This window comes from Lissotriton helveticus, chromosome 2_2 (assembly GCF_964261635.1).
Source record: "Lissotriton helveticus chromosome 2_2, aLisHel1.1, whole genome shotgun sequence".
NCBI lineage: Eukaryota > Metazoa > Chordata > Amphibia > Caudata > Salamandridae > Lissotriton > Lissotriton helveticus.
In genome coordinates this window covers 145,972,409-145,999,161 of record NC_136060.1, presented here as the reverse complement: position 1 = coordinate 145,999,161, position 26,753 = coordinate 145,972,409, and the positions used below count along the sequence as shown (strand labels likewise).

At 44.9% G+C, this 26,753-nt stretch overlaps 1 protein-coding gene across 2 annotated transcripts in view; it reads left to right on the top strand.

The window, feature by feature from the left end:
- GABRB1 (gamma-aminobutyric acid type A receptor subunit beta1) overlaps positions 1-26,753 on the top strand; it is a 1,683,231-nt gene that overhangs the window by 1,649,220 nt on the left and 7,258 nt on the right. The window contains exon 8 of one of the 2 annotated variants that reach the window (XM_078678962.1): positions 23,193-23,437. In XM_078678962.1, the coding sequence (XP_078535088.1) occupies positions 23,193-23,437 (245 nt within the window). Of the gene's footprint in view, positions 1-23,192; positions 23,444-26,753 lie in introns of both variants that reach the window. The other variant, XM_078678961.1, reaches the window with a different exon arrangement.

Sequence of the window (26,753 nt, the reverse complement as noted above, 5' to 3'; positions counted from 1 at the left end):
AATCACTTTTTCTATTTGTCCCTTTAGCAAGGTGTTTCCACTAATTTCTCTTTCTCTATTTCCTTGCTCCATGTCAGCCTACCACCTACACCCCTCTCTCGTGATATTGCCAAACAGTATTAATCATGAGCATCTTTTATGCAGGGCTGAGAGAAGAGGCCCAGAAACATAGAACTAGATTGTTAGTCAGAGGAAAAGTAGGGCGGGCAGGAATGCTGGCATAAAGCGAATTTAGGGTTTGAAATAGTATAACATTTTCATAATGACTGCCATTGTGAAATTGCTAACTGGGTACCTAGTTTATAAAATGAACTAAAATGTACAAGTCACTTTTATTTGCCAGTTAAATATAGGCTAGAAAACATATTGCTAGAAGCAAAGTTGTGCTGAGTTATAGCAATGACGTAATCGTTATCTGGTAACATACCAGTGTGTGAGTTATACACAGGCATTTTTATGCATTACTTAAAGTATTTTATGCTATTACAAGTGTGGTTGCCAGGCCCATAAAATATTAGAGGTTGTTGCAAACTTTTGTCATTAACAAATTCGATTTATGGGCATGGATTGGCTAAAAACACAAGATCCCGAAGTCATCCATTCATCTGAATTTTACACCTTTTTTTTGCAAACTTTAACTGCTAAAAGCTCATCCTTGACATCTGTCCAGTTGCTCCCTCCTTGCTGTACGCCATATCTGTATTCATGTTCAATAAGTGAGAGCCCATGGTGTTTTCAGTTATGACCCTCCCTCCCCCCAGTGATGTTTTTTGTGCAATGAAGGAGTCTCTAGTGTGTGTAGTGTATTTTGTAAAGCACACAGCTGCCCCAACGGGCGTCCCGGCGCTGTATCACACTGTGGACCCCTTCCTGGCTCTCCCTGTGAGATGCCCCTCCTGGGCACCCCCAAGGTGAAGCCAGGCATCCCAGTGTTGTAGGGGCCATTGTGGAGATTAAGCAAGCTATTGCCCAGAGTTGCAGCGTGGGACCCATGATTAGAGTAGGCGTCGAGGCGAGAATTATCGAGTCCGCGGACATTGAGCCCAAGACCCTGCCGCGTCGGGACTTGAACCCTGGTCCCAGGCCCGATCTCTGCTTCAGAGTCTGCCGCTCTAAGCAGTGAGCCACACTTCTCTAGTGTGTGATTATGTGTAGTGTGTAAAGCCCTATTGGCTCTTGAAGGTGGTGTTTAGGGATGGCTGGCCTCTGTATGTACCATGAGCATATGAAGGAATAGACCTTCGCATTCGAACAGATATACTGCTAAAGGAAACTATCAATTCTACTCTTACCTATAGTGCTATTAGCAAAGGTCTACATTTTGGCATGCACGTTACTGGTGGAAAGAGCATTTAGTATCTATTAAGGGGCAGCTTTTCATATACACAGTGTTTGCAGAGAGGTTCTTAGTGTTTTCCTATGTAGGTTTACTATTCTAGTGTTCATGGGCATAAGCATTCTTAGAAAATAGATTCTAAGTGCTTGTGTTGCATTGTTAGATGGGTTTTCGTGCTTGTATATGCATTGTTGGCACAGTGTCCATAAATTGTTGGTATAGAGCTTTCGTGCTAGAGTGTATGCAGTGTTGGTGATCATTCTTTTCGGGCATGTGCATTGCTATCTCATTGGCTCAGACTTCCAGCATTGCCTCTCCTCCCTCCAGACTCTGGCTCGTCTACCTACCGTATGTCTTACACTCTGTCTACTCTCCGCGCTCCTTCTTTCTCTGAGTCTTTCATGCCCTTGTTTTCTTCCCTAGCCCCAATATTTGCTACCCCACTATCTCCGCTTTGTATTCTATTTTGCTGTCCTGCTTTCCCCGATGTTCTCACAACTTTTTCTTCCATGCAGTGCTGCTCTTGCTTCTTTCTCCACCCTTTCTCTCGAGTTTCTGGCTGTTGCTCTATCTTACATTCACGCAGTTCCTTTCCGCTTCCGTTCGTTTCTTACCTTTTCAGTTTTTTTATGTCCACCACCTTGGTTGGCCTCCGCAAGATGCTTACAACCGACGAGCAGGAAAAGGGTCTGTCAGAGTTGAATCCAAGAAAAAAAACACACAGCCCATTGTGCTTGCATGTGCTCGCTGAATGTACGCACTTCTGCCCACTTACATTACAGCAAGTGGGTGGATGTCTGTGGCGGAACAAATGCATTTAGTGCACGAGAGCATGTCTGTGTAGTTATGCCTTTGAGCAGCAGCCTCTGTTTTAGACAAGTGTAGAGTGTGGCTATCTGAGGTAAAGTCAGCACGGCAAGTTAGGGGACTTATTCAGAGTTTGGCGGACATTTTATTCCGTCATAAAGACGGCCAATGTCCCGGCTGCCACGTAACAAGTGCATTATAGCTTTTTGACACTTGTAATACGATGAATGGTATTTTTACCACTTTGTGATGGAGTATCCTTTCCTCTAAACACGGCCTTATGTTTTGAAAGCAGAGACATACTGTTCTCTTTTGTTAAGCATTTCGACCGAATACTGCCTAAATTGAGTGGCGGCATCCTGCCTTTCCACCCTCGTCTATGTAAACGTTCGGACTAAACACTTGACTGTGGTCTTACACCCTAGCGCACTGAAGCAGCTCTGTACTTCCAGTGTGCCATTTTATCAAAACATCGTAAATAACTAAGTGTACTTAAATTTTAGAGAATAGCCAAAAAAGTTAACTGCCTCCTACTTTGAACCAAAGCAAGTGGGCCAAACCCTCCCTAGAAACGCTCCCTTGTCTCTTCCATCCAAGCATCTATCATTTCACCCTCCCATTCAACCTCTATCTATCATTTCATCGTTACATTCTATCACCCATGCATTCTTTCATCCATCATTCAGTCTTTCATCATTTCTTCCAGCCACTGGCTATTCCATCCACCCATCCGTTCACACATCTATCATCTATGCATTCATCCATCCATCCATTCATTCATACAGCCACCCATCATTGACTGACCCATTCATCAATAAAGCCTTTCATCAATTGACATTTTGTCCATCATTACAGCCTCTCAGATTTCTATTAACTTTGCCATCCATCATCTATGGTTTCCATTTACTCTGCCATTCATCCATCTCGGATTTGCATTTACTCTGCCATACACCCATCCATTCACCCCTCCCCCAATCCATCATCCACTCATCGGTCCATCTTCATAGATTTCCATTTACTCCACTCTCCTTTCACTCAGCCACCCATCCTCTCAGGTTTTTATTTAACCTGCCACCCTATTGGCCCACCCATCTTTCCGCTCACATTTCTATTTAATCTGCCACCTTTTCATCCACCTTTCCATCAACTCAGATTTCCTCTTACTCTGCTATCCATCTGTCCATCTATCCATATTCTCAGATTTTTATTTACTCTGCAATCCTTTCACCCATCCATCCATCATCCATCCTTTCAGATTTTCAATTACTCAGCCATCCGTTCACCCACCCACCCATCCTTTCATCCACCCATCCTTTCACCCACTCATTCATTCATCCTTTTCACCCACACATCCTTTCACCCACACATCCATCCTTTCACCCACCCATTCGTTCATCCATTCATCTATCCATCCTTTCACCAGCAGGAGACCCAAACACGTACCAGTACCTCACTCTCATAGGTGACAATAGTCACTAGACCCCCCAACAATTATCTGCACCCCGCCGTAGTATGACACCTGTAGCAGAAGCCAGTGCTCCGTACCCCGCCCTAACAGAAAACCCTGCAACAGGTACCAGCACCACACACAAAAAGCAGCCACACCTAGCAGTCCCCCACTGCAGCTAATGGAAGCATCTCAGCATCTCACTCAGAGGTGCAGACAACCACCCAGCAGATTCATACCCCAGTGCCCCCCTCAATAGGGAAAGAGCACCCAAATGTCTCAGAAGATGCTCTCCGTACTAACAGTACTACCCCAGTGATAGCACGCCTGACAAGTACACCCCTAACTTGGGCAGGTACATCTCTCACGAAGGCACAGAAGCAGCCCAGCGCGCAGCCTACCAGAAGTACCTACCACCTTATAGGAGCTGCCCAGCAGGAGTTGATCTCTAATCCAGCCAAAAGCTAAAGCGCGGCCCTCGCTTCAGGGACACCACACTTTTTTATTCCTTTATTCCTTTAATGAGCGCGGCGCCGTCTCCACAGACACCGCGCTCTGCAATGCAATAGGTGTTGCTTTTGCTATTGTAAATGACAATGCCTTTTAATTTTTAAAAGGCATTGCCTTATACAATGCCAGTAGCTCAAAAACTCGCAGTTGAGAGACTTATTGCATTGTAAATGCTTGCATTGGCATGGCCACTAGGTATCGCCTTTGGGAACTTAAAAGTGTTTAGCCATGCAACAGTTGATGTTGTTGCAGAAAGGATATTGTGTCAAGCTTTGCTCCACGGGATCCAATTGATGCTTATAATGGTCCACCTCCAAACGTGACAATGCCTCTTGTTGTAACACACAGAGGGATTGAGCCATTAGGCAAGGAAAAAAAGAACAGAGAAGGGAAAGGGAAGGGCCAGCAGGGAAGGGATATACCTGTAACGACAAGAACAATATACTTAGACATGCATATGTGAATAAATGGCTACTCTCATAAATTCTTGCTAATGGGGTGTTTTATACCTTGCAGTAAGGCAGTCAAAGGATCCTGGCCTCACGTCTCCTATATCGCCTCCTGTCACGCATATTAGCCTATTGGAAACACAATCATAGGTCAGAAACAAAACATACTTCCAAGAACACGAATACATCAAGTAGTTAGTCCCTGTAGGTGCACATACCATGACTACAGGCGAGAGACGTTATAACTGGATTCCATGGTGGCACAGCACAGGGCTGTGCAAAGACAAAGAAATAAAGATATCCACAAGAAAGAAAAGAAAAGGCAAAGTGTTCTTATTTACAGATCACAGTAGTGTGTGGGAAGGAAGAACCACAACACTCCGCTCTGTGCAGCATAAGGTAAGGACCTTGTTATAAACCCTTCCCAACAGGGTATCCAAACGTAGTGTCTTTGCTGGTTAGAACCAATAAAAGAATAAACATAAAACGAGCCGTCACTGTCACTGAAGAATCAAACAGCAGTGCACGGTGACGCGTAGTTGTGACCACCACAGCGCCCCGCACTAAACACCAAGTAGCCTTTCCCCTAAGGCACAAAAGAAATCTGCTTTTGACTCCCCAGTCCTAGTCGAAGTTAACACCACTTCGAGGCTGTTTAGAACGGTAACGCGTGGCTGACTACCACCGCGCTCCGCTCTTCTTATGTCCAAAAACGTAAAGACACAGCGGCAGGCGATTGCCTGCTTATGCGACGCGCTACAAACACTGTTCTTCCTGCAATGGCACCCGCCAACGAACTCCAGCTGCTTTCCTGCACGTCTCACCAAGCAACCGCGACGTGCAGCGTTGCTCGACCTCCACCAACTATGAATCTCCGGAAATGCTGGAATAACACGCAACAGGATGCGTGAGATCACTGCTCAAGTACTTCCCCCGTGCCGGGGATTCTGGGGAATGTAGTTCTTCCCCCCTATCCAATCTAAACGTCCTTTTCCTCCGCCCCTATCCTTACATTTGCACATACCATGCAGGTGCAAGGAGGAGAATCCTGACAGTACATCCTCCCCCCTAACGCCTCCTAGGGCCAGGCCGCTGAGGAAACCTACGATGAAAGGAACGGACAGCTTCAGGGGCATGGAGATTCTGCACCGGCTCCCAGGAATCCTCCTCCGCCGAGTACCCCTTCCAGGAGACCAGGTACCACAACACACCCCTCCTGTATTTGGAGTCCTTGATACTCCGTACCACGTATTCATATCCACCATCACAAAGCACTGGGGGAGGCGCACGCCTCCTGGCACCACAAGCAGGTTTTAACAGGTTGCAATGGAACACAGGATGTATTCGCAGAGTACCAGGCAGCTTCAGCTTGTAGGCCACAGGATTGATTTGTTTCAGAACAACATAAGGACCTATGTATCGGGGATGAAAGATACTTCGCAACTTGAAACAAATGTTCCTAGTGGAAAGCCACACTTTATCCCCTACCTCATAAGAAGGCCCTGCTCTCCGATGTTTGTCCTCACTCCATTTATACTCGATCTTGGCTTTATGTAGGTGGGTCCTGATCTTTTTGTGCATAGCCTGTAAGTCACGCATCTGCCCCAACACAGTAGGTTGATCAGCTACCCCCTCCGGAATGCGGATAGGAAGTATTCGTGCGTCAAAACCGTAGGTGGCGCAAAAGGGGGACACCCCCAATGAACTGTGCCAAGCGTTATTGTACGCCACCTCAGCCATCCACAGCAGAGAGACCCAGGAGGTCTGGGCTTCAGCAGCATAGCACCTCAGATATTTTTTCAGGGTCTGATTGAGTCTCTCTGTCTGACCATCAGTCTGTGGGTGGAAGCTAGTGGAGAGAGAAGACTGGATCTGCATGGCCTGGCACCAGGCCTTCCAAAACCTGGCGATGAACTGCGGGCCCCTATCCGAGACGATGACTTCGGGCACCCCGTGCAAACGAATAATGTTGCTCAACAGTAACTGCGCTGTCTGACTTGCAGTAGGGAGATTCATGCAGGGAATGAAGTGTCCCATTTTGGTGAGACTGTCTATCACCACCAGTATAGCCGTTTTACCTTGATCAGGGGGTAGTCCTGTGACAAAGTCAATGCTGCTAGTCTGCCTAGGCCTTGTAGGTGTGGGCAGAGGCATCAGCAGCCCTTTCTTTTTTCCTGTCTTATTCTTGGCCCGGGCGCACTCCTCACAGGCTCCTACCCATGCGGTTACGTCTCTCTTGATAGTCTCCCACCAGAAATGGCGCTGTAGCAACAGAATTGTTTTGCTCACACCTGAGTGGCCTGCCAACAAGGTGTTATGACACCACTCGAAGGCCTTCTTTCTCAAGACTACACTGGGTAGGTACAACTTGCCATCCTGCAAAGGTAGTCCTTGTTTTAAAGTGCGACCACTTCCCCTAGCAGCCCACATCACCCATGCCTCTGGAGCCTTGGTTTGGCAAATCAAATCCAAAAAGGTGTTTGCCTGGACAATGCATACCACCTTCCCTGGATCTATGATCGCCTCTAGCGCTGTATCACAAGGAACGTTGCCAACCTGATTCTGCCTGAACAGGGTATCAGCTTTTTGGTTCTCTACCCCAGGTCTGTAAGTGATGATAAAATCGTATTCCGAAAAGAACAACATCCACCTCATCTGTCTTTGTGTGAGGTCCCGGGCTGTCTTCATATACTGAAGGTTCCTATGATCAGCGAACACAGTGACCGGGAACGCAGCCCCCCAAAGATGTTGACGCCATTCCTGAAAGGCCTTCTTTATGGCTAAGAGCTCTTTCTCGGCTATGGTATAATTCATCTCAGCTGTGCACAATTGTTTAGACATATAAGCTACAGGGTGTAGTTTCGCAAATACCCCATAGCACTGGACTGGGACTCAATGTTGATTGCTTTAGAAGAGGTAGACCTAGATAGTATGGGAGACCCAGTGGGGTGATCGCATACATATGGCGGGGGGGGGCTAGGGTCCACGAGCAACAGTCCCGCTCACTGGGATTGGACCAGATCGAGAACCTTACCTCTTTTCGGATAGCTAGAGACACTTAGGACCGAAATGTGGAGTGTGCAAGAGAGGACAATCAGGAGACGGGGAGAGGGCGGGAGGGTACTGGGGGATAGTTGGGGTTTGAAAATGTAGATTTGTCAAAATACTGATGTTTCAGGATTACCGCCGAGTCAAATTTGAGAATAGGCGAGACAAGTGACTCATGTTGATATAGCTATGATATATGCTGATACCATTACCGAAAACGGAAACGACTGTTATGTACAATGATGTGCAGAAATGCAGTAATGTATAATACCCTGCAACAGTCACGAATAAAAAGTTTTTTTAAAAAAATTTAAAAAAAAGCTACAGGGTGTAGTTGTCCTGTGACCTGATTCCGCTGTGACAGGATGGCCCTATCGCTATGTCTGAAGCATCCGCTTCTACGATAAATGGATGTTCCGGTTTAGGATGGGCCAAAATCGGGGCAGTGGCAAAGGCCCTTTTTAAGGTCTCAAAGGCACTGTTCGCTTCGGTAGACCAAAGAAAAGCTACCGCTTTCCTAAGTAGTCTGGACAGTGGAGACGCTACCTGAGAAAACTGCGAAATGAACCTACGGTAGTAGTTCGCAAAACCCAGGAAGCTCTGGACTTCCTTCACACTGGAGGGAACCGGCCAATCCTGAACAGCCTGAACCTTTCTTTCTGACATCTGCAGACCAGAGGGGCTTAGTATCACTCCCAGGAATTCCACCTCAGTAACCCCGAATTCGCACTTACTCAGCTTGCAAAAGAGCTTGTTTTCCCCCAACCGTTGTAGTATCTGGGAAACATGATGTCTGTGACTCTCGGTCCTGTCTGAATAAATGAGAATATCATCTATATAGACGACCGCACATATGTCCGCAAACTCCTTCAAGACATCGTTAAGAAAACACTGAAATGCCGCCGGGGCGTTACACAGCCCAAACGGCATAACAGTATATTCATATAATCCATAACGAGTCTTGAAGGCGGTCTTCCACTCGTCCCCTTCTCTAACACGCACCAAATGGTACGCGCCCCTCAAGTCCAACCGAGTGTATATTTGGGCATCCTTTACTTGATCCAGTAGGACCGACACTAGGGGCAGTGGATACCGGTTTCGTATCGTGTTCTTATTAAGCACCCGGTAGTCTACACAGGCTCTCAAGTCTCCATTTGCTTTCTTGATAAAAAACAAAGGAGAGGCTGCAGGGGATCTAGAGGGTCTGATAAACCCTATCTCAACGTAATGATCTAGGTATTCCTTTAAGTGTGCAGTCTCCGGTACAGATAGTGCATAAACGCGACAGGAAGGTAGTGTGGCACCCTCCACCAGATCTATACGACAGTCATAAACTCGGTGTGGGGGCAGTTGTTCTGCCTGGCTTTCACTGAATACATCCCTGAAGCGTTGGTATTCGGAGGGTAACGCTACCTGTTTCTCTGCAGCAGTGGCCACCACTACCGGGAGGAGTAAGGCCGCGGCCAGTGGTGTCCGGATAGCGCTCAAATGCTCCTTGCATTCCTCTGACAAGAACCGGACCTCTTTGGTCTTCCAATCGATCAACGGGTTATGATAGCTTAGCCAAGGCATCCCCAGAATGACCTCATATTGTGGGGCCTCTATTATGTTGAGTGATATTTCTTCCTTATGCAGTCCCTCCGGTCCCTTAAAAGACAACACTACCACATCTGTTTGTTCCGCTATGAGGCCAGAAATCAGAGGTTTCCCATCCACTGCCAGAACTTCCTCCGGGGTGTCTCTGACTACTCTATCTAAAGACAAAGAGGACACGAAACTACTATCAATGAAGTTCCCTGTAGCCCCGGAGTCAATCATGACCTTAACCTGATGTGTCTGTAACCGGCTTTCCAGCCTCATAGGGAGAACAATATGTGTCTCCGTATCCTGCAAGGCCAGAACAGTTAGGGAAGGTATTGTGAACGGTGGGGACTCCCTTGGTTGTTCCTGTGAAGTCACCGTCTCTGCCTCAGAGGCAGCCACAACAGAGACTGCTATCCTTTTGCTTCGGTTCCAGACTCCAGATGTTTTCGGTTTTGTGGGGCACTCTTTAACGAAATGCCCCTTTTTACCACAGTATAAGCACAACCCCAGGGCTCTACGGTTCTCTTTTTCTTCCCTAGACAAGGGTGCACGTACGGCTCCAATTCTGAGCTAGCATCTGAGGAAGACAAAGGTTTGCGAGGCGTAGCCTCAGAACCAAAAGAAACCCTGTCCCACCTTCTTCTTTCACCTCCTCTCTCACTTATTCTGCCATCTAAACGTAAGGTTAGATTTATCATATCTGTACACGTTACAGGTTGAGGGTCGATCTGGGCAATAATGTCTTTAAGTCCATCTCTCAACCCTTGATAAAAAAGTGACATCCTCTTTTCCTCTGGCCAAGAAGTCTCTGCCACCAACCTGTTAAAATCAGTCAAGTAGGATACCAGATCCCTCCTACCCTGTCTAAGGGTGAGCTATTCTCTGTCTGCGCTAAACGTGGTAGCGCGTCTATCAAAAACTCTTTCGAACTCCGCACGAAAAGCGGGCCAGTCAGATAAGATGGCGTCATTGTTTCGTACTAGGGGTACAGCCCAATTGGCTGCATCCCCTATCAAATATGAAATGGCAAAAGCCACCCTTGAGTGATGATTAGGAAAGGAGGCCGGTTTGCAAGAGAAATGCAGCATTATCTGAGTCAGGAAGACTTGGGTTTTAGTGGGATCACCGGAATACCGTTCTGGGCTAGCCAACGGAATGGGTGGAGGGACAGTCACCTGGACCTGTGAAGTCGAAGCATCAAAGGGGTTTCTACTTAACCTATCGACCTTGTCTCTCAAGGTAGCCGCCTCAGTCTTAGAAGCAGCTAGTTCTTGCTGGACCAACACTAAGGCCTGCATAACATCCTCCATAGTAGCCATTATAAGCCCCAAACAGATCAGGTAAAGCAGATTCCGTGGGCGTGTTATTCTGTCAAGCTTTGCTCCACGGGATTCGATTGATGCTTATAATGGTCCACCTCCAAACGTCACAATGCCTCTTGTTGTAACACACAGAGGGATTGAGCCGTTAGGCGAGGGAAAAAAAGAACAGGGAAGGGAAAGGGAAGGGCCAGCAGGGAAGGGATATACCTGTAACGACAAGAACAATATACTTAGACATGCATATGTGAATAAATGGCTACTCTCATAAATTATCGCTAAAGGGGTGTTTTATACCTTGCAGTAAGGCAGTCAAAGGATACTGGCCTCATGTCTTCTATATCGCCTCCTGTCACGCAAATTACCCTATTGGAAACACAATCATAGGTCAGAAACAAAACATACTTCCAAGAACACGAATACATCAAGTAGTTAGTCCCTGTAGGTGCACATACCATGACTACAGGCGAGAGACGATATAACTGAATTCCATGGTGGCACAGCACAGGGCTGTGCAAAGACAAAGAAATAAAGATATCCACAAGAAAGAAAAGAAAATGCAAAGTGTTCTTATTTACAGATCACGGTAGTGTGTGGGAAGCAAGAACCACAACACTCCGCTCTGTGCAGCATAAGGTAAGGACCTTGTCATAAACCCTTCCCAACAGGGTATCCAAACGTAGTGTCTTTGCTGGTTAGAACCAATAAAAGAATAAACATAAAACGAGCCGTCACTGTCACTGAAGAATCGAACAGCAGTGCACGGTGACGCGTAGTTGTGACCACCACAGCGCCCCGCACTAAACACCAAGTAGCCTTTCCCCTAAGGCACAAAAGAAATCTGGTTTTGACTCCCCAGTCCTAGCCGAAGTTAACACCACTTCGGGGCTGTTTAGAATGGTAACGCGTGGCTGACTACCACCGCGCTCCGCTCTTCTTATGTCCAAAAACGTAAAGACACAGCGGCAGGCGATCGCCTGCTTACGCGACGCACTACAAGCACTGTTCTACCTGCAATGGCACGTGCCGACGAACTCCGGCTGCTTTCTTGCACGTCTCACCAAGCAACCGCGACGTGCAGCGTTGCTCGACCTCCACCAACTATGAATCTCCGGAAATGCTGGAATAACACGCAACAGGATGCGTGAGATCACTGCTCAAGTACTTCCCCCGTGCCGGGGATTCTGGGGAATGTAGTTCTTCCCCCCTTTCCAATCTAAACGTCCTTTTCCTCCGCCCCTATCCTTACATTTGCACGTACCAAGCAGGCGCAAGGAGGAGACTCCTGACATATTGTGCTGCATAACTAAATACTTAAAAGGCCCCAAAGGTGAGACACATTAGCTATGCCAATGCTTGTTGACTGGTGTGTTTGCCTGTGTGCTGGACATATAACGTGTGAAGTGTTATTTAAGTGATTGATGTATCAGGATAGTAGGCTATGAGGGGGTTGGGCTGTGTTCATACTGTTTGGGTGGCACGTGTGCTATCACGCTGGCTAGGGGGCTTCAGTAAAGTTACATATTTAGGGGAGTGTAAGTGATAGCTGGACACTGAAGACCATGTGGAGTCTGTGCACGACTTGCGCTACTGTGTGAATGCATGCTGCGGTGTGTATGCATCTGGGGCAGTGATGTCTTGCACTCGTGTTTGAAAATTAATGTTTGTTGGAATTGTTTCTACGGTGCGGGTGAATTCAACCAGAGTGTGCTAAATGCTTTATTTTGTAGGGCATGGAGTGGTGCGTGTTTAGTTTAGCGATGGCTGTTATTTCCTAGGGCTGGGCTGCACTTCACAGTCGGAGTCTGTGTTAAAGTTTAAGGCAGGTTGCTTTTTAATTGGCGGGAGAAAGCTGGTTGGAGAGGTGTAGTAGCGTAAAATCAGCTGAGTAATGTTTTTGCTTGGCCTTTTATGTGCTAATGGATTTCTGGGGGCAGTTGCATGAGGTGTGAGTCTGTGGGGGAGATTAATAGGAGCACATGACCCTGGGGGCTGTTGAGGACGTGCTCTCGGCCATTTGTAGCGCCGCCATAGTAATCTGTGACAGAAGATCACATCTAGCAGCAGTCCAGTGCTTCGAATCGCTAAACTCGCTGTGCGATTAAAATACGATGTCCTTGGTGTTTACTTTTATTGGCGCCAGCGTTTTGGATTTTGTCTGTTCGGTTGTCCCCCTCCACACCCAATCAACCCCCCAAAATCAGCAGATTGGTGTTAACACACCATAATAAAAGGGGATGCACATTAAAGAATGACAGGCAGTATAAACGAGTATGATCGCACAAAGCCTGCACACCATTTAATTAATGAAGATTGAAGAGGCTTGCTGGCTCCACAGAGTGAGGGGTTCCCTGGAGCGCGCCCCCCATCCCTTGCAACACGGGGGCCTGTGCTACATTTGGTTTTACGTTTATTCCCGGCTGGGCCCCTTGATGCTGTGATGGATTCCAATGATCTCACGATCCCACCCTGGCCTCAGACTCCTCGCCACAGACCACTACTGCCTCAGGCAGACTGACTCACCTGAGCCGAGGTCTGGCCTGCAGCTGCATCTTAAGTGGCAGGCACGAGCGTGCAGCAGAAGACGGAGCAAGGCAAGCAGGGGCAGGTAATAAATTATGGCCGGCGCCGCAAGGTACTTCTAGTAGTCTCCGTGCTGGGATGCCGCCCTCGCCTCACTGGTCTCGCACACTTTTAGTTGCGCTGCTCAATGCGCATTGGGCGTAAATATTGACCATAAGGTAAGTTATCCCGCAACGGGCAGGGGTGAAAACTTGTAAAGTGCAACAGATTGTTCTTGGCTGTTGGCTTGTGAAATGTTTTGGTCTTCAACCGATTCCCGGCCCTGGTGATGGTAACATCAAGGAAAACCATCTCTTTCTGGTCATAGGTATGGGTGAATTTTAAGTGTACATCACAGTTGTTTAACCAGGTCAGGAAATCCAGAAGTTGTGTTTCAGCGCCTTTCCAGATAACTAACACAACATCGATGTATCTTTGCCAGAAGTATACACAGGATGTGTAGAGTGGAGGGGTTGGATGCATTCAGGATGTATTTACTTTCTGGGGTTTTGGCTGCGTGGACATGTTAGTCACTACAGAAAACAAGTTCTTTAGGGAGCTTGTATCACTCCCTAGGGGCACGCCAACTAAGCCACTTTTGAGTGATCTAGGCCGTCGTTCCATCAAGGACCTAGTCACCCTGCGTCCTCTTTTATATTGGGCTCGGTTATGGCGTACTCCAGAACTTGCCAGGTACGCCGACGGCCTAAGTGAGGTCATGAATCTCCAAGGATCCCACAAGATCGGATGGTTAGTTAGCATAAAGAAGCTTCTTTTAGCCACTGGCCTTACATCTGCTTGGGAGTCCGGGGCAGTGCTGTAAAAGGCAGAAACAAAGAGAGCGTTTTGGGCATGGGTTGATAACAAAGAGCAGAAGGACCCAAATCAAGGCAGGCTGACTGAGGCATTTCGTCAGCATAAGCTTACGCCTCGCCTGGAACCTTATCTAGACTTCATCATGAAGCCAAGAGATAGATCTCTTTATATTCAGTTTAGGATGGGCACCCTTCCCCTTCGTGACCGCACTAGTAAATGGAAGCCTCTGCATCAAACCTCAGAGGATTGTCCTAACTGTGTGGGTGTTACTGAAAGCATTCCTCACTTTTTCTTTGTATGTCCAGCATATGCAAAGCCTAGATTGAAATGGCTTAAACCAGTGTGCCTGCAGCTTGAAACTAGGGACCACTCTGTTGCACTTAGAATACTTAAGGCTGATGCTAGCACAACCTTAGTGTGCGGGGTGGCTAAATTTCTAAGCTGGGCTTGGCTGATCAGGTTGAAGTCTGTATGATGAATCTGTACAACTAATTGTTTTGAAAAAAAAAAATAATAATTCATATATTCACAAAGCAGTTATAGTTTAATATATTTTAACCATTTATTGTAACTAAAAGGTTTTTATATGAAATTTTCCTTTTTAATGTTTTTATGAAATGTGTTTTGTATTTGTAAATGCGCTTTTATGATGTCGCATATCGAAATAAAGCTTTGTTGTTGAATTGTATTTACTTTCGAAATCGAATACATAAAGCCCAGCCACACTTGGGGCAAAAGTACTGCCCATCGATGTTCCGGTGGCTTGGAGAAAAATGTCGTCCTTATATTGGAAAAAATTCCGTTTCAGGGCTAAGGTTGCACAATCTACCACAAAAGCGGGTGGAGTCCTGTAATTCCATTCTGAATTGGTCAGGGTATCGTTGATAACCCTTATAGTGTCATCGTGGGGGATGCACGTATAAAGACTTTCAATGTCTAAAGCTCCCAGAAACAGGGGACCTTCAGGAAGTTCAATTTCTTTAAGCACAGACAGCAGGCTCTTCGTGTCTTTTATATAGGTGCTAGTCTGTTGAATCAGTGGTTTCAGGAAGAAGTCGCAATATTTAGAAAGGGGCTCAAAAAGGGAACCTATGCCCGAAACAATCGGGCGTCCTGGGGGGAGGCAGCTTGTTTTTGTGGGTTTTAGGCACAGTATAAAAATAAGGATTTTTTCCATCAGAATTGGTAAGGAAATCAGCCTCCTGTTTACAAATATAGTCACCATGTTCAGCTTCTGATACCAACTCAATGATTTCATCTCGGAGTGTCTCAGAAGGGTCCGCTTCCAGTCGTATGTAATTGGTGTTGTTGCTCAGTAGGCGTTTACATTCAGCATCATAAGCAATGGCATCTTGGATTACGACCCCACCCCCTTTATCAGCCAGTTTGATGACTATTTCAGGGTTTTGCTGAAGAGTACGTAAAGCTTGGTATTCGCTGGCTGACATGTTCTTAAATATAGGGGGCTCCTGTAGGGCCTCTACCTCGTTAAACACTGCTTGCTTGAAGGCAATGAGTGCTGGTGGGACTGTGTGAGTGGGTGGAATAAAGGAAGATTTAACTCTAAACCCTGTGTCATGGATAATAGGCTGAGATTCCTCTACAATCCTATTCTCCCCAAAATATTTTAGCCGCAATTTGCGGAAAAATTCAGACAGCTCGCAGTGTAGTTTGAACCGATCTAACTTGGCCGTGGGTATGAAGCCCAATCCTTTCTCCAGTACCAAAATGTCTTCAGAATTTAGTTCCACTGTGGAAAGGTTAGTTATTAAGCTTTCATGTTGCTTGGGCTGGCCCTCTGCTCCTGTGTCTTGCTGCGCGTGTTGTCTCCCACTGCTTCCTCCGTAACCCAGTGTACCATGTTGGTGCCTTTTATCCTGCCCCTGGTTCGTCTGCCCCGTTCTAAAAAAGGCTGTTGATACATATTTTGTTGGAAAGGGGGAAAAGGCATATGTGAAGGATTCCACCCCATCATTTGGGGAAAAGGGGATTGCTGGAAGGACTGATGGTAACCCCCTTGTGGTGGAAAAGGGTACCATGATTGTGGTGCTTGTGTTCTCCTAAATCTCCCTACACCGCGTTGTCTATTGTTTTGACCATTATTGCTAGAGCCACTGGTGCTTGAATCACTGTCGCCTGATTTGTCTGAGTCTGGATTATTGGGGATAGGTGGTACAAACTCAAGACAGGAATAAGGGTATACTTTGGCATATGACCAGCGTTTCAGGTCCTTTTGTAGTTTTTGCGCTTTGGACTGAGCTAGGTTTTCTTTATATTCTGTAATCTCTTTATTTAAGTCATCCAATTTTTTCTTAAACCCTGTTAATGTGGTTCTAAAATGAGTTTCGGTCTGTTGGATTTCTAGTACGAAGGTTTCTGACAATCATACTTTAGTCACATTACGAGATGTTATACTACTCTTGACTCACTCTTCCGTCATCTACATAGGCAGGTTGTCCAGACCTTCTGGAACCACCCTGGGGTGTGTAGCTATCTTGAAAATGTACTAAGGAGCAAACTGTAATCTATATAGTCATTTTACTTGTCATGATGTTACTCTGTGTGATGCATTTTGAATCATAGATACCCAATAGCAATGTATTAGCGCAGTCATAGAGACATGATGACCAGGGCCGGACTGGGAACCAAAACCGGCCCTGGCAAAGTGCTCGGCTGCCCCCACCCGGGGTGGCGGGGGAGGGAGGGGTTGGAGGTGCCGCCAGCTCTATGCCGGGGCCGTTTTATGCTGCAAAAACGGCCCTGTAACAAAAACGGCCCCCAGGGGCCCAAACCCGGCCCCCCACCCGTGCGGATTGCCCGTTGCCCGCTACGGCCAGTCCGGCCCTAATGATGACAAATATAGACTAATCATATTATATCAGTAAAAGGGAGTCACAGAATCTTATAACTGGGTGTAGTATACTGGTTTGGAAGCCACTACCTTTCTTATTATCCTGTCTTGCTGCTCAGCCCTATCTGGGTGAATGGTGGAATGTTGAGTGAGTGAGGTAATATGGAATGTGTGGTATGTGGATGGATGACAGTTGGAAAAGAGGGCTGAGTAGCAAGAGAGCTGCTCCTGGTGGGGCTTAGGAGAGACTTGAATGATACTTAAATGATTACGTGATCTAACCTTAGAATGCATCAATAAACTATCTTCAATCAATACTACTCGGCTACAGATCATATTATTACATCTGGCGACGTTGGACTTACCTACACGGCATGAAACATCTAAGATCATCAAGGAACTTCATGACGAAGATTTAAAGCATCGAGTAAGAGAAAACAGTTTATTTAAAGCTATTTGAACTTTACTGGCACCCCAACATAAGACGTGCCAGTCCATGCCGCATACATCTTAAGTATGCCAGTCCCTGCCTACTGAGTGCAGCGCTTCCTGATTGATACAAAGGAGCGACAAGGACTTTTGCAGTATGCCCTCAATTTCTAGTTTGCTGCCCCTACTACTTTCAGGGAAGGGGAACGAGAGGAGGTGAACAGTATCTGGGCAAGAATCAGTCATCACTGATTTGTTTCATAGTGGTGGTACAAGAGAAAAGACCCCGTAATTTCATGGTCTACTTCGAGGGAGATTTGAGATTTCTGCAACCATTCCTTGATAACGTGATGAAGGAATAACTACCTGATCGACAACGGGGAACCGGATCAAAAGTCGGAACGAAAAGAAGAAATCGAGCATATCATTTAGCTATTTGCTGCCATCTACTGGAGGAATGTTTTATTTTAATTTGCCTGCACTTTTCATTTTCAATGTAAGAAAATGTTTGTAGTCTTGAAGCAGCGTGGACAAGTTGAGTACATAAGCGATAATATTACATATCTCCCAAGCGAGGCACTCGTTATACATTATTTATTGAATCAAATTGAGACTTGTTCTTTGATATTGGCAATTAAACCGCCGCCTCAATTTAAAAATGGCACAAGCTTTACTCAGTGCGCTCGAGCTCACCTGCATCTCCCCACAAGGCGTTTCTGCTTCTATGACGTTCAGAGCTGCTCCTGGACGTCTGTGTACACTGACACCGTGAACCACCCGGGGTAGCGTCAAGGAACGTGCAGCCATGTTGTGTTTCTCATCGGAGCTCTGCACTCTAGTTACGCTATCGTCCGATGTTCACTCACTAGTGCTGTTTCTGTCCACCACGTTGGTTTTCCGTTTGGGGGACAATAACGTTTTTTTATTTTTTATTTTATTTTTCAGTACAGCACCAGGACATCGGACTCTAATTCTTCAAAGACCTGACTACTCAAATACTCTGGTAATTTATCTGTTACAAGTTCCATATGTGAATGTTCATTAGTTTAGGTTTATTTATAGCCTTCTACTGCCAGTAACAGATTTTCCTATGGTATGCGAGGTGGTGTAATCGTGTCAATCCTGGCATTACAGTGTTGGATTATCTAAACCACAAAATCTCTAGTACATGGTTTAATGCAGCGCGTCATGTTTATTTTTCAGCGACTCGCACGCTTCAACTATGACATTTAAATGCAGCGCGTCCGACTTCAGCGACGCGCACGCTAAGGCTTTCACGCTCGTCTTTATTTTAGCACAGTGTGCCTTTTCTCAGCTCGTTTCGGATAGTATATGGCGAGCAGCAGCTTCAAGTAAGTTGTTCCACAGGTTATGGAGAAAATAAGTCTACCTTCTATTTATGATCAGACCCTCATTCTGACAACGGTGTCCACTTTATTTATTTTAGTTTGTTGTTTTATGGAAGTCTGTATTTAGACTTTATTGTGTATAGTTCGACATTTTTGCAAGAGTCTACATATTTGTACACTTCCAATTCAAGTGTGGCATTATAAAAGCAATTAGCATTCTAAAGGTAATTTGCTAATTTAGAAGGTTATTTTCACGAGTTTTAAAAATAGCATACTAAAGGTAATTTGCTATTTTATATATTCAAGTGCTAACCTGTATTCCACTGTAGGTTATTTTCACGAGTTTTAAAAATAGCATACTAAAGGTAATTTGCTATTTTATATATTCAAGTGCTAACCTGTATTCCACTGTAGATTATTTTCACGAGTTTTAAAAATAGCATACTAAAGGTAATTTGCTATTTTATATATTCAAGTGCTAGCCTGTGTTCAACTGTAGATTATTTTCATGAGTTTAGAGAATAGCATTCTAAAGGTAATTTGCTATTTTATATATTCAAGTGCTAGCCTATGTTCCACTGTAGGTTATTTTTATGAGTTTAGAGAATAGCATTCTAAAGTTAATTTGCTATTCTAGAAGGTTATTGCATGAGTTTTAAAAGTAGCATACTAAAGTTAATTTGCTATTCTAGAAGGTTATTACATGAATTTTAAAAGTAGCATTCTAAAGTTAATTTGCTATTCTAGAAGGTTATTACATGAATTTTAAAAATAGCATTATAAAGTTAAATTGCTATTCTAGAAGGTTATTACACGAATTTTAAAAGTAGCATACTAAAGTTAATTTGCTATTTTGTATAAGAAGTTCAATGCTATACACATATGTTTTATTTAAAGTTAAATGCTACACGTTAGCATATGTGCTCATGACTGTCACAAATTTGTTTATACAAATATTATTTTTAATACTGTTATATGCACGTGACTGTCATTGATTTGTTTCATACAAATTGCATACTTTGCATGTGACTGTAATTTAGTCACCTACATATTCCTACTTAGTGTACGTTGTGCACACGTCACTTTATAGGAATTGTAATTTATTTAAATACTTTTTGGTGATTTTCTTTTTCGCATATTTTAAATGTTTGACTTCTCCATTTCTTTCACTTTGCTGGTCTGGCCAACTGGCATGTTATGTGGGTGACGGTGAATTCTTTTCCTTACATCTTGTGAAATTCAATGCGAAAATATATATTATCAATCTATTCCTATTTTATGTGTAAAGGGGGAAGGGGTGGTCGTTATAGATAATTTTATGTATTTATTCATAATTTCTATTCTACAATGTAAGATCCAATTTTAGAATGACCATTCTCATACTTTACGCTATTCTTTTGTTTGTTCATTTATAAGAGGGAAGGTGATGTAGTATACTGGTTTGGAAGCCACTACCTTTCATATTATCCTGTCTTGCTGCTCAGCCCTATCTGGGTGAATGGTGGAATGTTGAGTGAGTGAGGTAATATGGAATGTGTGGTGTGTGGATGGATGACATTTGGAAAAGAGGGCTGAGTAGCAAGAGAGCTGCTCCTGGTGGGGCTTAGGAGAGACTTGAATGATACTTTAATGATTACGTGATCTAACCTTAGAATCCATCAATAAACTATCTTCAATCAATACTACTCGGCTACAGATCATATTATTACACTGGGTTACTGGAATCTATTTTTATTACGTTATATGGTAGCCACGTTGTTTTTATTCCACCCATTTCACTTGATAACCTTTTAAGTTTGATAGAGTCAACGAAATGGGAGGGGTATTCAAAGGGGTCAGTGCCTGTTTTAAGGAGGCAGGTGTCCAAGCAGCACCTCGCAGTCTTCACAAACCATAGGTAAGCGAGAACAAGTCTTTATTCTGCCCTTTCTAGAATTTTAGGATATTGTTTTGTAGTTCTAGATGGAAGGAAAGTGAACCTGAAAGGTTAGTACATGGAGTGTGGAATGATCTTTCCCTCAAAGTGTCAGGTTGACACGCAATCATGCTTCTGGTTGGCTAGTATTTCCAGAAGACCTATGGTCGGTGAACTCTGGCCCTTCTGTTCATGGGATGGTGGACAATCTCAAATGTTTTGAAATTGTGTCTCTCTTTTTAACGATAGCCAGTTGATCTATCACTGTAGGGTAATGAGACCAAGCAGTGCAGCATAAGGTTTATGGGTGAAGTGCGATACTGATGACTTTGCAGTATGCTAACATTTAGCTTGGGGTGGGTGCAGGCTGCATTACAAAAGTCCATTGTACAAGGGGCACCGTGAAAAGTAGTGTGATACAGTGAAAAAGGGAGAACATATGAAGGAATCTCTATAATGAACAGACTGTGAAAGATGTCCTTGATCGCCTGGTCTGGTTGACTGGGAGGATTAAAGTTAGTTCAGAGTTACATATGACCCCTAAGTTCTGTAGTTTCTGCAGGGGTTGGGAAGGGAGCCCCGGGGAGGAGAGCTCGCTAAAGGTCCTACAATCATTGCTATGCCCATAATAGCATCACAGAAGGTCTGTGATTGAGGAGCACCATGCATGTTTTGAACAATTTTAAGCACAACAGATAAGTGCAGTGGTATGAGAGCACAGGCATAACATCAGTCCATGGAAGGTATTCTTCGTTGATATTAAGGTCATATGATTTTAGATTCCGACTGCTTGCTGCCATTACACTTGTTGTATTCAGAAAATGTGCATGCGATAAACAAGGTGTTCTACACGTGGCAAGTTCTGGCTTTAGTCTCAATATAAAATTAGCAGTTTGTGTTATTCAGTTTGAGCCTGGTGCTGAATGCAACCTAAAGGTTATTATTAATAAATCATCTACTCTAAGGGGTGTTTCAATATTGAAGGATGTAGTTAGCCTGGAATCTGCAGCCAGGGCAAGATTTTTATGTGTCTCCTTCCATCTTACTCCAGGGAGCAGAGAACAATATCGAAAAGGAATCAGTGAGAATGGTTTTAATTGGAGATGGCTACTACCTATATAGGTGCCTCAGCAACACTTAAGCTCCTCTATGAATGGTATTGGTGGAGTCTGTCAATGAATTAAACCATTTACTGTAGCAACGCCACCACTTTTTTCCCTGTAGCTAAAGTAGTGATTCCCATCAAAGTAATTTATCAAAATCAAATTAGTCCGCTTCCCTCATTAACCATTACAAATATGTATTTGTTGCAGTTGACTCATGCTCTTGTTCATGTGAAGTTGGCCATAGTATCATGAGATGGCTTGCAAAGTCATGAAAGGCCTACTATGCTTTGTAGAAATGAGAGGAGTTCAACCATTTCACTGATACCAAGGGCCAGATTTCACTTTCGAAGTGCTTGGAGATCCCCTGGCCACAATGAACATGCAACTCTACTTCTCTAATTCTTTTAAAACAGAATCACACAGGTTAGTAGAATGGACATATAAAACACTTAATCATAGCAGACCTAAGCATGGAAAATCAGTGGCAGGTGCCCCACTCTAAATGGGGCAGGACCACTATCACTGTCACTTGGCCATCTTGTGGCAGACAGGCCACTGGCACAAGTGCTTCCACCTGCCCAGCCGACTGAGGCTTCAGAGGTATAAATTCAGCAGTTCATGGCAGGGTTCACACTCCTTCAAAATGTAATTCATCCCCATAGTATCAAGCAGGCAGCTGGGTGTTATTTGATTGTCTCGTTCTTTCTCGTCTTCTTACTCCTTGAAAGTTAACCTAGACAAATACATCTACATTTTGTTTAGGAGCATATTCATTTTTTATGGATGTTCTCAAGTTACATGAACCCAATTTGTTCGTCATAAACACCAGAGCTCAAATTTTCCGTTCAGTACTCTGGTCTTCAGCAACCAAATACATGCACTCATTCTCATTCTATAAATTACAAGCAAATCTAGGCTTTCAACAGTTCTAGGGCCCACACGAAGTGAAACACCTAAGATTATCGCTTACGAACTATCTAGCAATGGATCCTACTATCTGGGTCCCTCAAACATGCTTCAGAAAACACAAACACAAAATGGTGAGGCAAAGTCAGTACGTCACAATTAATTTCAACATTTCTAGGAGATTTCACCTAAACTCTCCAAATGTAGAACTAGGTTATGAATAGGTATGAAACACAAAGGCCAAATGCTATATGTTGCACTGGTCTTGGTGCAATAACACACATTTTTTGCACTCCCTATCAGGTGCTAAAAGGAAGGATAAAACAAACTTTGCAGCAATTTAACATTGTAAAAACAGCATTTTGCTACTGACTGTCTATCCAATTATAAGTTTAGAATTAGATGAAAAACTGCACCAGGACCAGTGCAATAAATATAATCATAAAACGGTAGTGCAATCTTGGAGCAGTCAATGTAATATTATTTGTAATTTGTCACAGCGCTGAATCTATAGTATTTTCTGCTTTTGGTTAAGTAAATATGTTTACTTTTTAGTATGAAATTGCTCAATCAAATCAATGCATTTTGACAAGTGATAGGTCTTTATTAAAATTATATTGTGTGTCATCTAATTCTGGAAGACAGAAGCAAGTGTGATCAACAGTTTTGCTGACAGGGCCCATTGCTAAAACCACTAATGAAGGATGAACTGTGATGCCCTGATGATAGTAACATTTCATGTTATCCTTTCACCATAGGAATCACCACTGTGCTAACGATGACCACCATCAGCACTCACCTCAGGGAGACGCTACCTAAGATTCCATACGTTAAGGCAATTGATATTTACCTGATGGGGTGCTTCGTGTTTGTTTTCCTGGCTTTGCTAGAATATGCCTTCGTCAATTACATTTTCTTTGGAAAAGGTCCACAGCTTCAAAAAAAGGCAGCGGAGAAAGCAGATCATGCCAACAACGAGAAGTCCAAAGTAGAGATGAACAAAGTCCAGGTAAAAGAGATACATTCTCTTTCCATCATTGTTTACTAGAAAATTGAGGGCTTGGGAAATACAAAAAGATGATCTGCCCTGGGAAGAACATCATTTATGGTATCTAAAGGCAGTGCACCATGGAAAAAATATTTAGATGGGCTTTCTTATAGTTTGTCATTATTATGCAGCAAGTGACTTATAGAAAGAACGCCTCGGTGTACACAATTACAGTTTGTCATTATTATGCAGCAAGTGACTTATAGAAAGAATGCCTCGGTGTACACCAAATTATTGGCTCTCTGCTTGCATTGCCATCAAAACCAGGGTTCTCCACAGTAGGTCCTGGAGGGTCATATCCATGACAGATTTTTAGCATATCCCCATTTAGATAAATGTAGTTGTCTTAAAACTCTGGCATAGATTTGTAGAACCCTGTTCTAAACTTTGACTTTGTATTAACATGGAGCACTATGTTGTTGACGGATGCATGTTCTATACTGAGGTAAGTGCTATAGGAAGTGAAGGTTCTATCATTTGCATAAGGAATACCCCATTCAAAGGAGGAAAGTATTCTACTTTAATGGACTAATTTAAAAAAAACTCTACTAGCCCATTTAGTGCTATAGAAGGTAATACAAGTCCCCCGCTGTAAGACCGCAGCCTTAAAATAACAGGCCTTCTTGTAGTCAGAAAGATACAATACACCTCCTAGGCAAAACATGTCTATAGAATTGATACTTGCACCCAAGCAGAAAGAATATTGAAAACAGATACATCCCCAAAAAATTGTTTTTAGCATCAGTAGGTTTTTATTCAATGTGAGTCTTATAAGAGCTAAAGCGGGACTGAAATTCTAAATAAGTATAAGTTACCTAAGGCTCACATGGTAATAACTAATGGTGGAAAAGAATAGAGTACAAAGATAATGATTTTATTATAAAGTGTACTACCCTATGTGCCTATAAGTCTAAATTAATGGCCCAAATCGTAACCAATAAATTGTCGGAACTATGTGGAATTGTTAGAAACAATATGCCTTGTAGAATTATGCTCTTAATTAACTGAATGAATTACTTTTTAAGGTTTTAAGTCTAGATTTTAATTATTTATATATTTTTAACAGGATTTTTTTTGGTCAGTGTGTAAATGTACTATTGTCCATGATTGCTATGATTACTGGGGGTAATCCCCATTACTCTTAGTCCTACTCGTCCTCGACCCAATCATAACACATGAGGTATGGAAACAAAACAGGAAACGCTTTTAGACTCCACCCACCCTCCTGTCAGGTGCTATAACACACCTCACCACCAGAAGCAAATCCTGATGTACCAAGCACCAAAGGCCTGGAAAGGGAGGGCGGGCGGGATGTATGACTGGGTTGAGGACGAGTAGGACTAAGAGTAATGGGGATTGCCTCCAGTAATCATAGCATTACCTCTACGTCCCTCGTCCTCGACCCAGTCATAACACATGAGGCATACCAAAGCAACCCCACAAAGGCCTTTGGCACACCACAAACAAAACAGAACAGACACCAAGGAGTGCAGCAAGACAGATGTTTATTAACAAAAGGCAACAAACAAATCAGACAGAGGGGGAACCCCCACAGCTCGCAACACACCAGAACCAAAATTAGGGCGGCCAGACAGAGCACAATTCAAGCGATAATGCCGCACAAAGGTAGACTCGGACGCCCAGGTCCCCGCCCTACAAATCTCCTCAAGGGGAACACCATGGAAAGCGGCCCAAGAAGCAGACACACACCTGGTAGATCTCGCCTGAACCCCAGACGGACAAGGCAAACCAGATCCCTGGTATGCAAAAGAGATCACAGCCTTGATCCAGCGACCCAAAGTAAGGCGGGAGGCAGCCTTACCTCTACCAGCCAAACCAAAGGTCACAAAGAGGGAGTCAGAAGACCGAAACCCAGCAGAACGGGCCACATAGACAGACAGGGCCCGTCGAACATCCAAAGAATGGAGCAAGATGTCAGAAGGCGAGGAAGGAGAAGGACAGAGAGAAGGAAGAATCAACTCCTGGGAGGAATGGAAATGGGAACGAATTTTAGGCAAAAACCCAGGGTCCAAAGAAAGGACCACCGCATCGTCCAGAAACCGTAAAAAGGGGGGAGAACAACGCAACGCCGTAAGCTCCCCCAACCGCCGAGCAGAAGTAACCGCCACCAAAAAGGCAACCTTGAAAGACAGGAACTTCAACTCCACGGACTCCAAAGGCTCAAAGGGAGGGGACTGCAAGGCACCCAAAACCAAAGACAGATTCCAAGGAGGAACCGGAGAGCGGACAGAAGGAGCAGAAAGAGAGAAACTCCGAAACAGACGGGAAACCAACAAACCGTCCGAAGGAAGAAGAGAAGCCGGATCCCGAAAGGCCCGGATAGCAGCCCACTGACCCTTCAAAGTAGACAGCGCATAACTCTGCAGAATAGAGGAAACACAGGAGGCAGGGGACAGGCCCAGGGCAACACACCAAGCAGAAAAAGAAGCCCAGTGCTTGGAATAGGAGGCCAGAGTGGACTTCCTACGAGAAGCCTGCATCACAGTGATGAGGTGATCCGGCAGACCCCGGACGCCAAGAGACAGCCGTTCAACCTCCAGACCGCCAAGGTGAGAGGAACCAACAGGGAGGGAGACGGGGAACTCAGAGGAGATGGGTAGCGGGGCAGGATCCACGGAGGGCCCACTGCCAGACCCAGCAGCAGAGGAAACCAGGAGCGGCGAGGCCAGTAAGGGAGAACAGCCACCACCTGAGCCCCCACCCGCTGAACCTTCAGTAAGAAAGCAGGGATCAGAGGAAAGGGGGGGAATGCATAGAGGAGCCAAGGGGGCCAAAGGACAGACAAGGCATCCACCCCCAAGCCCCCAACTCCGGAGTCCTGGAGCAAAACAGGGGAAGCAGGGCATCGGTTCGGGAGGCAAACAGGTCCAGCACCGGAGACCCGAACCTCCGGCAGAGCAACCTGAAAATCCGCGGGGCCAGACACAGGGAGAGAGAGGACGGGAACCTCCGACTCAAGGAATCTGCAACCACGTTGTCCACACCTCGAATGTGCAAGGCAGAGAGGGCCACCAGATGACGCTCGGCCCAAGTCGCAATTGCACACGCCACCAAGTTCAGGGAAAGGCAGCGGGTACTGCCCTGGTGGTTGATGTAGGTCACGGTCACAGAGTTGTCCGACCTCACCAACACGTTGCACCCCAGAAGACGATCCTTGAAAAGGCGAAGCACCCTCTCTACAGCAGACAGCTCCCTCCAATTCGAAGACCGGCGCGACTCTGAGGGGAGCCAACACGCCTGCACCGCCCAA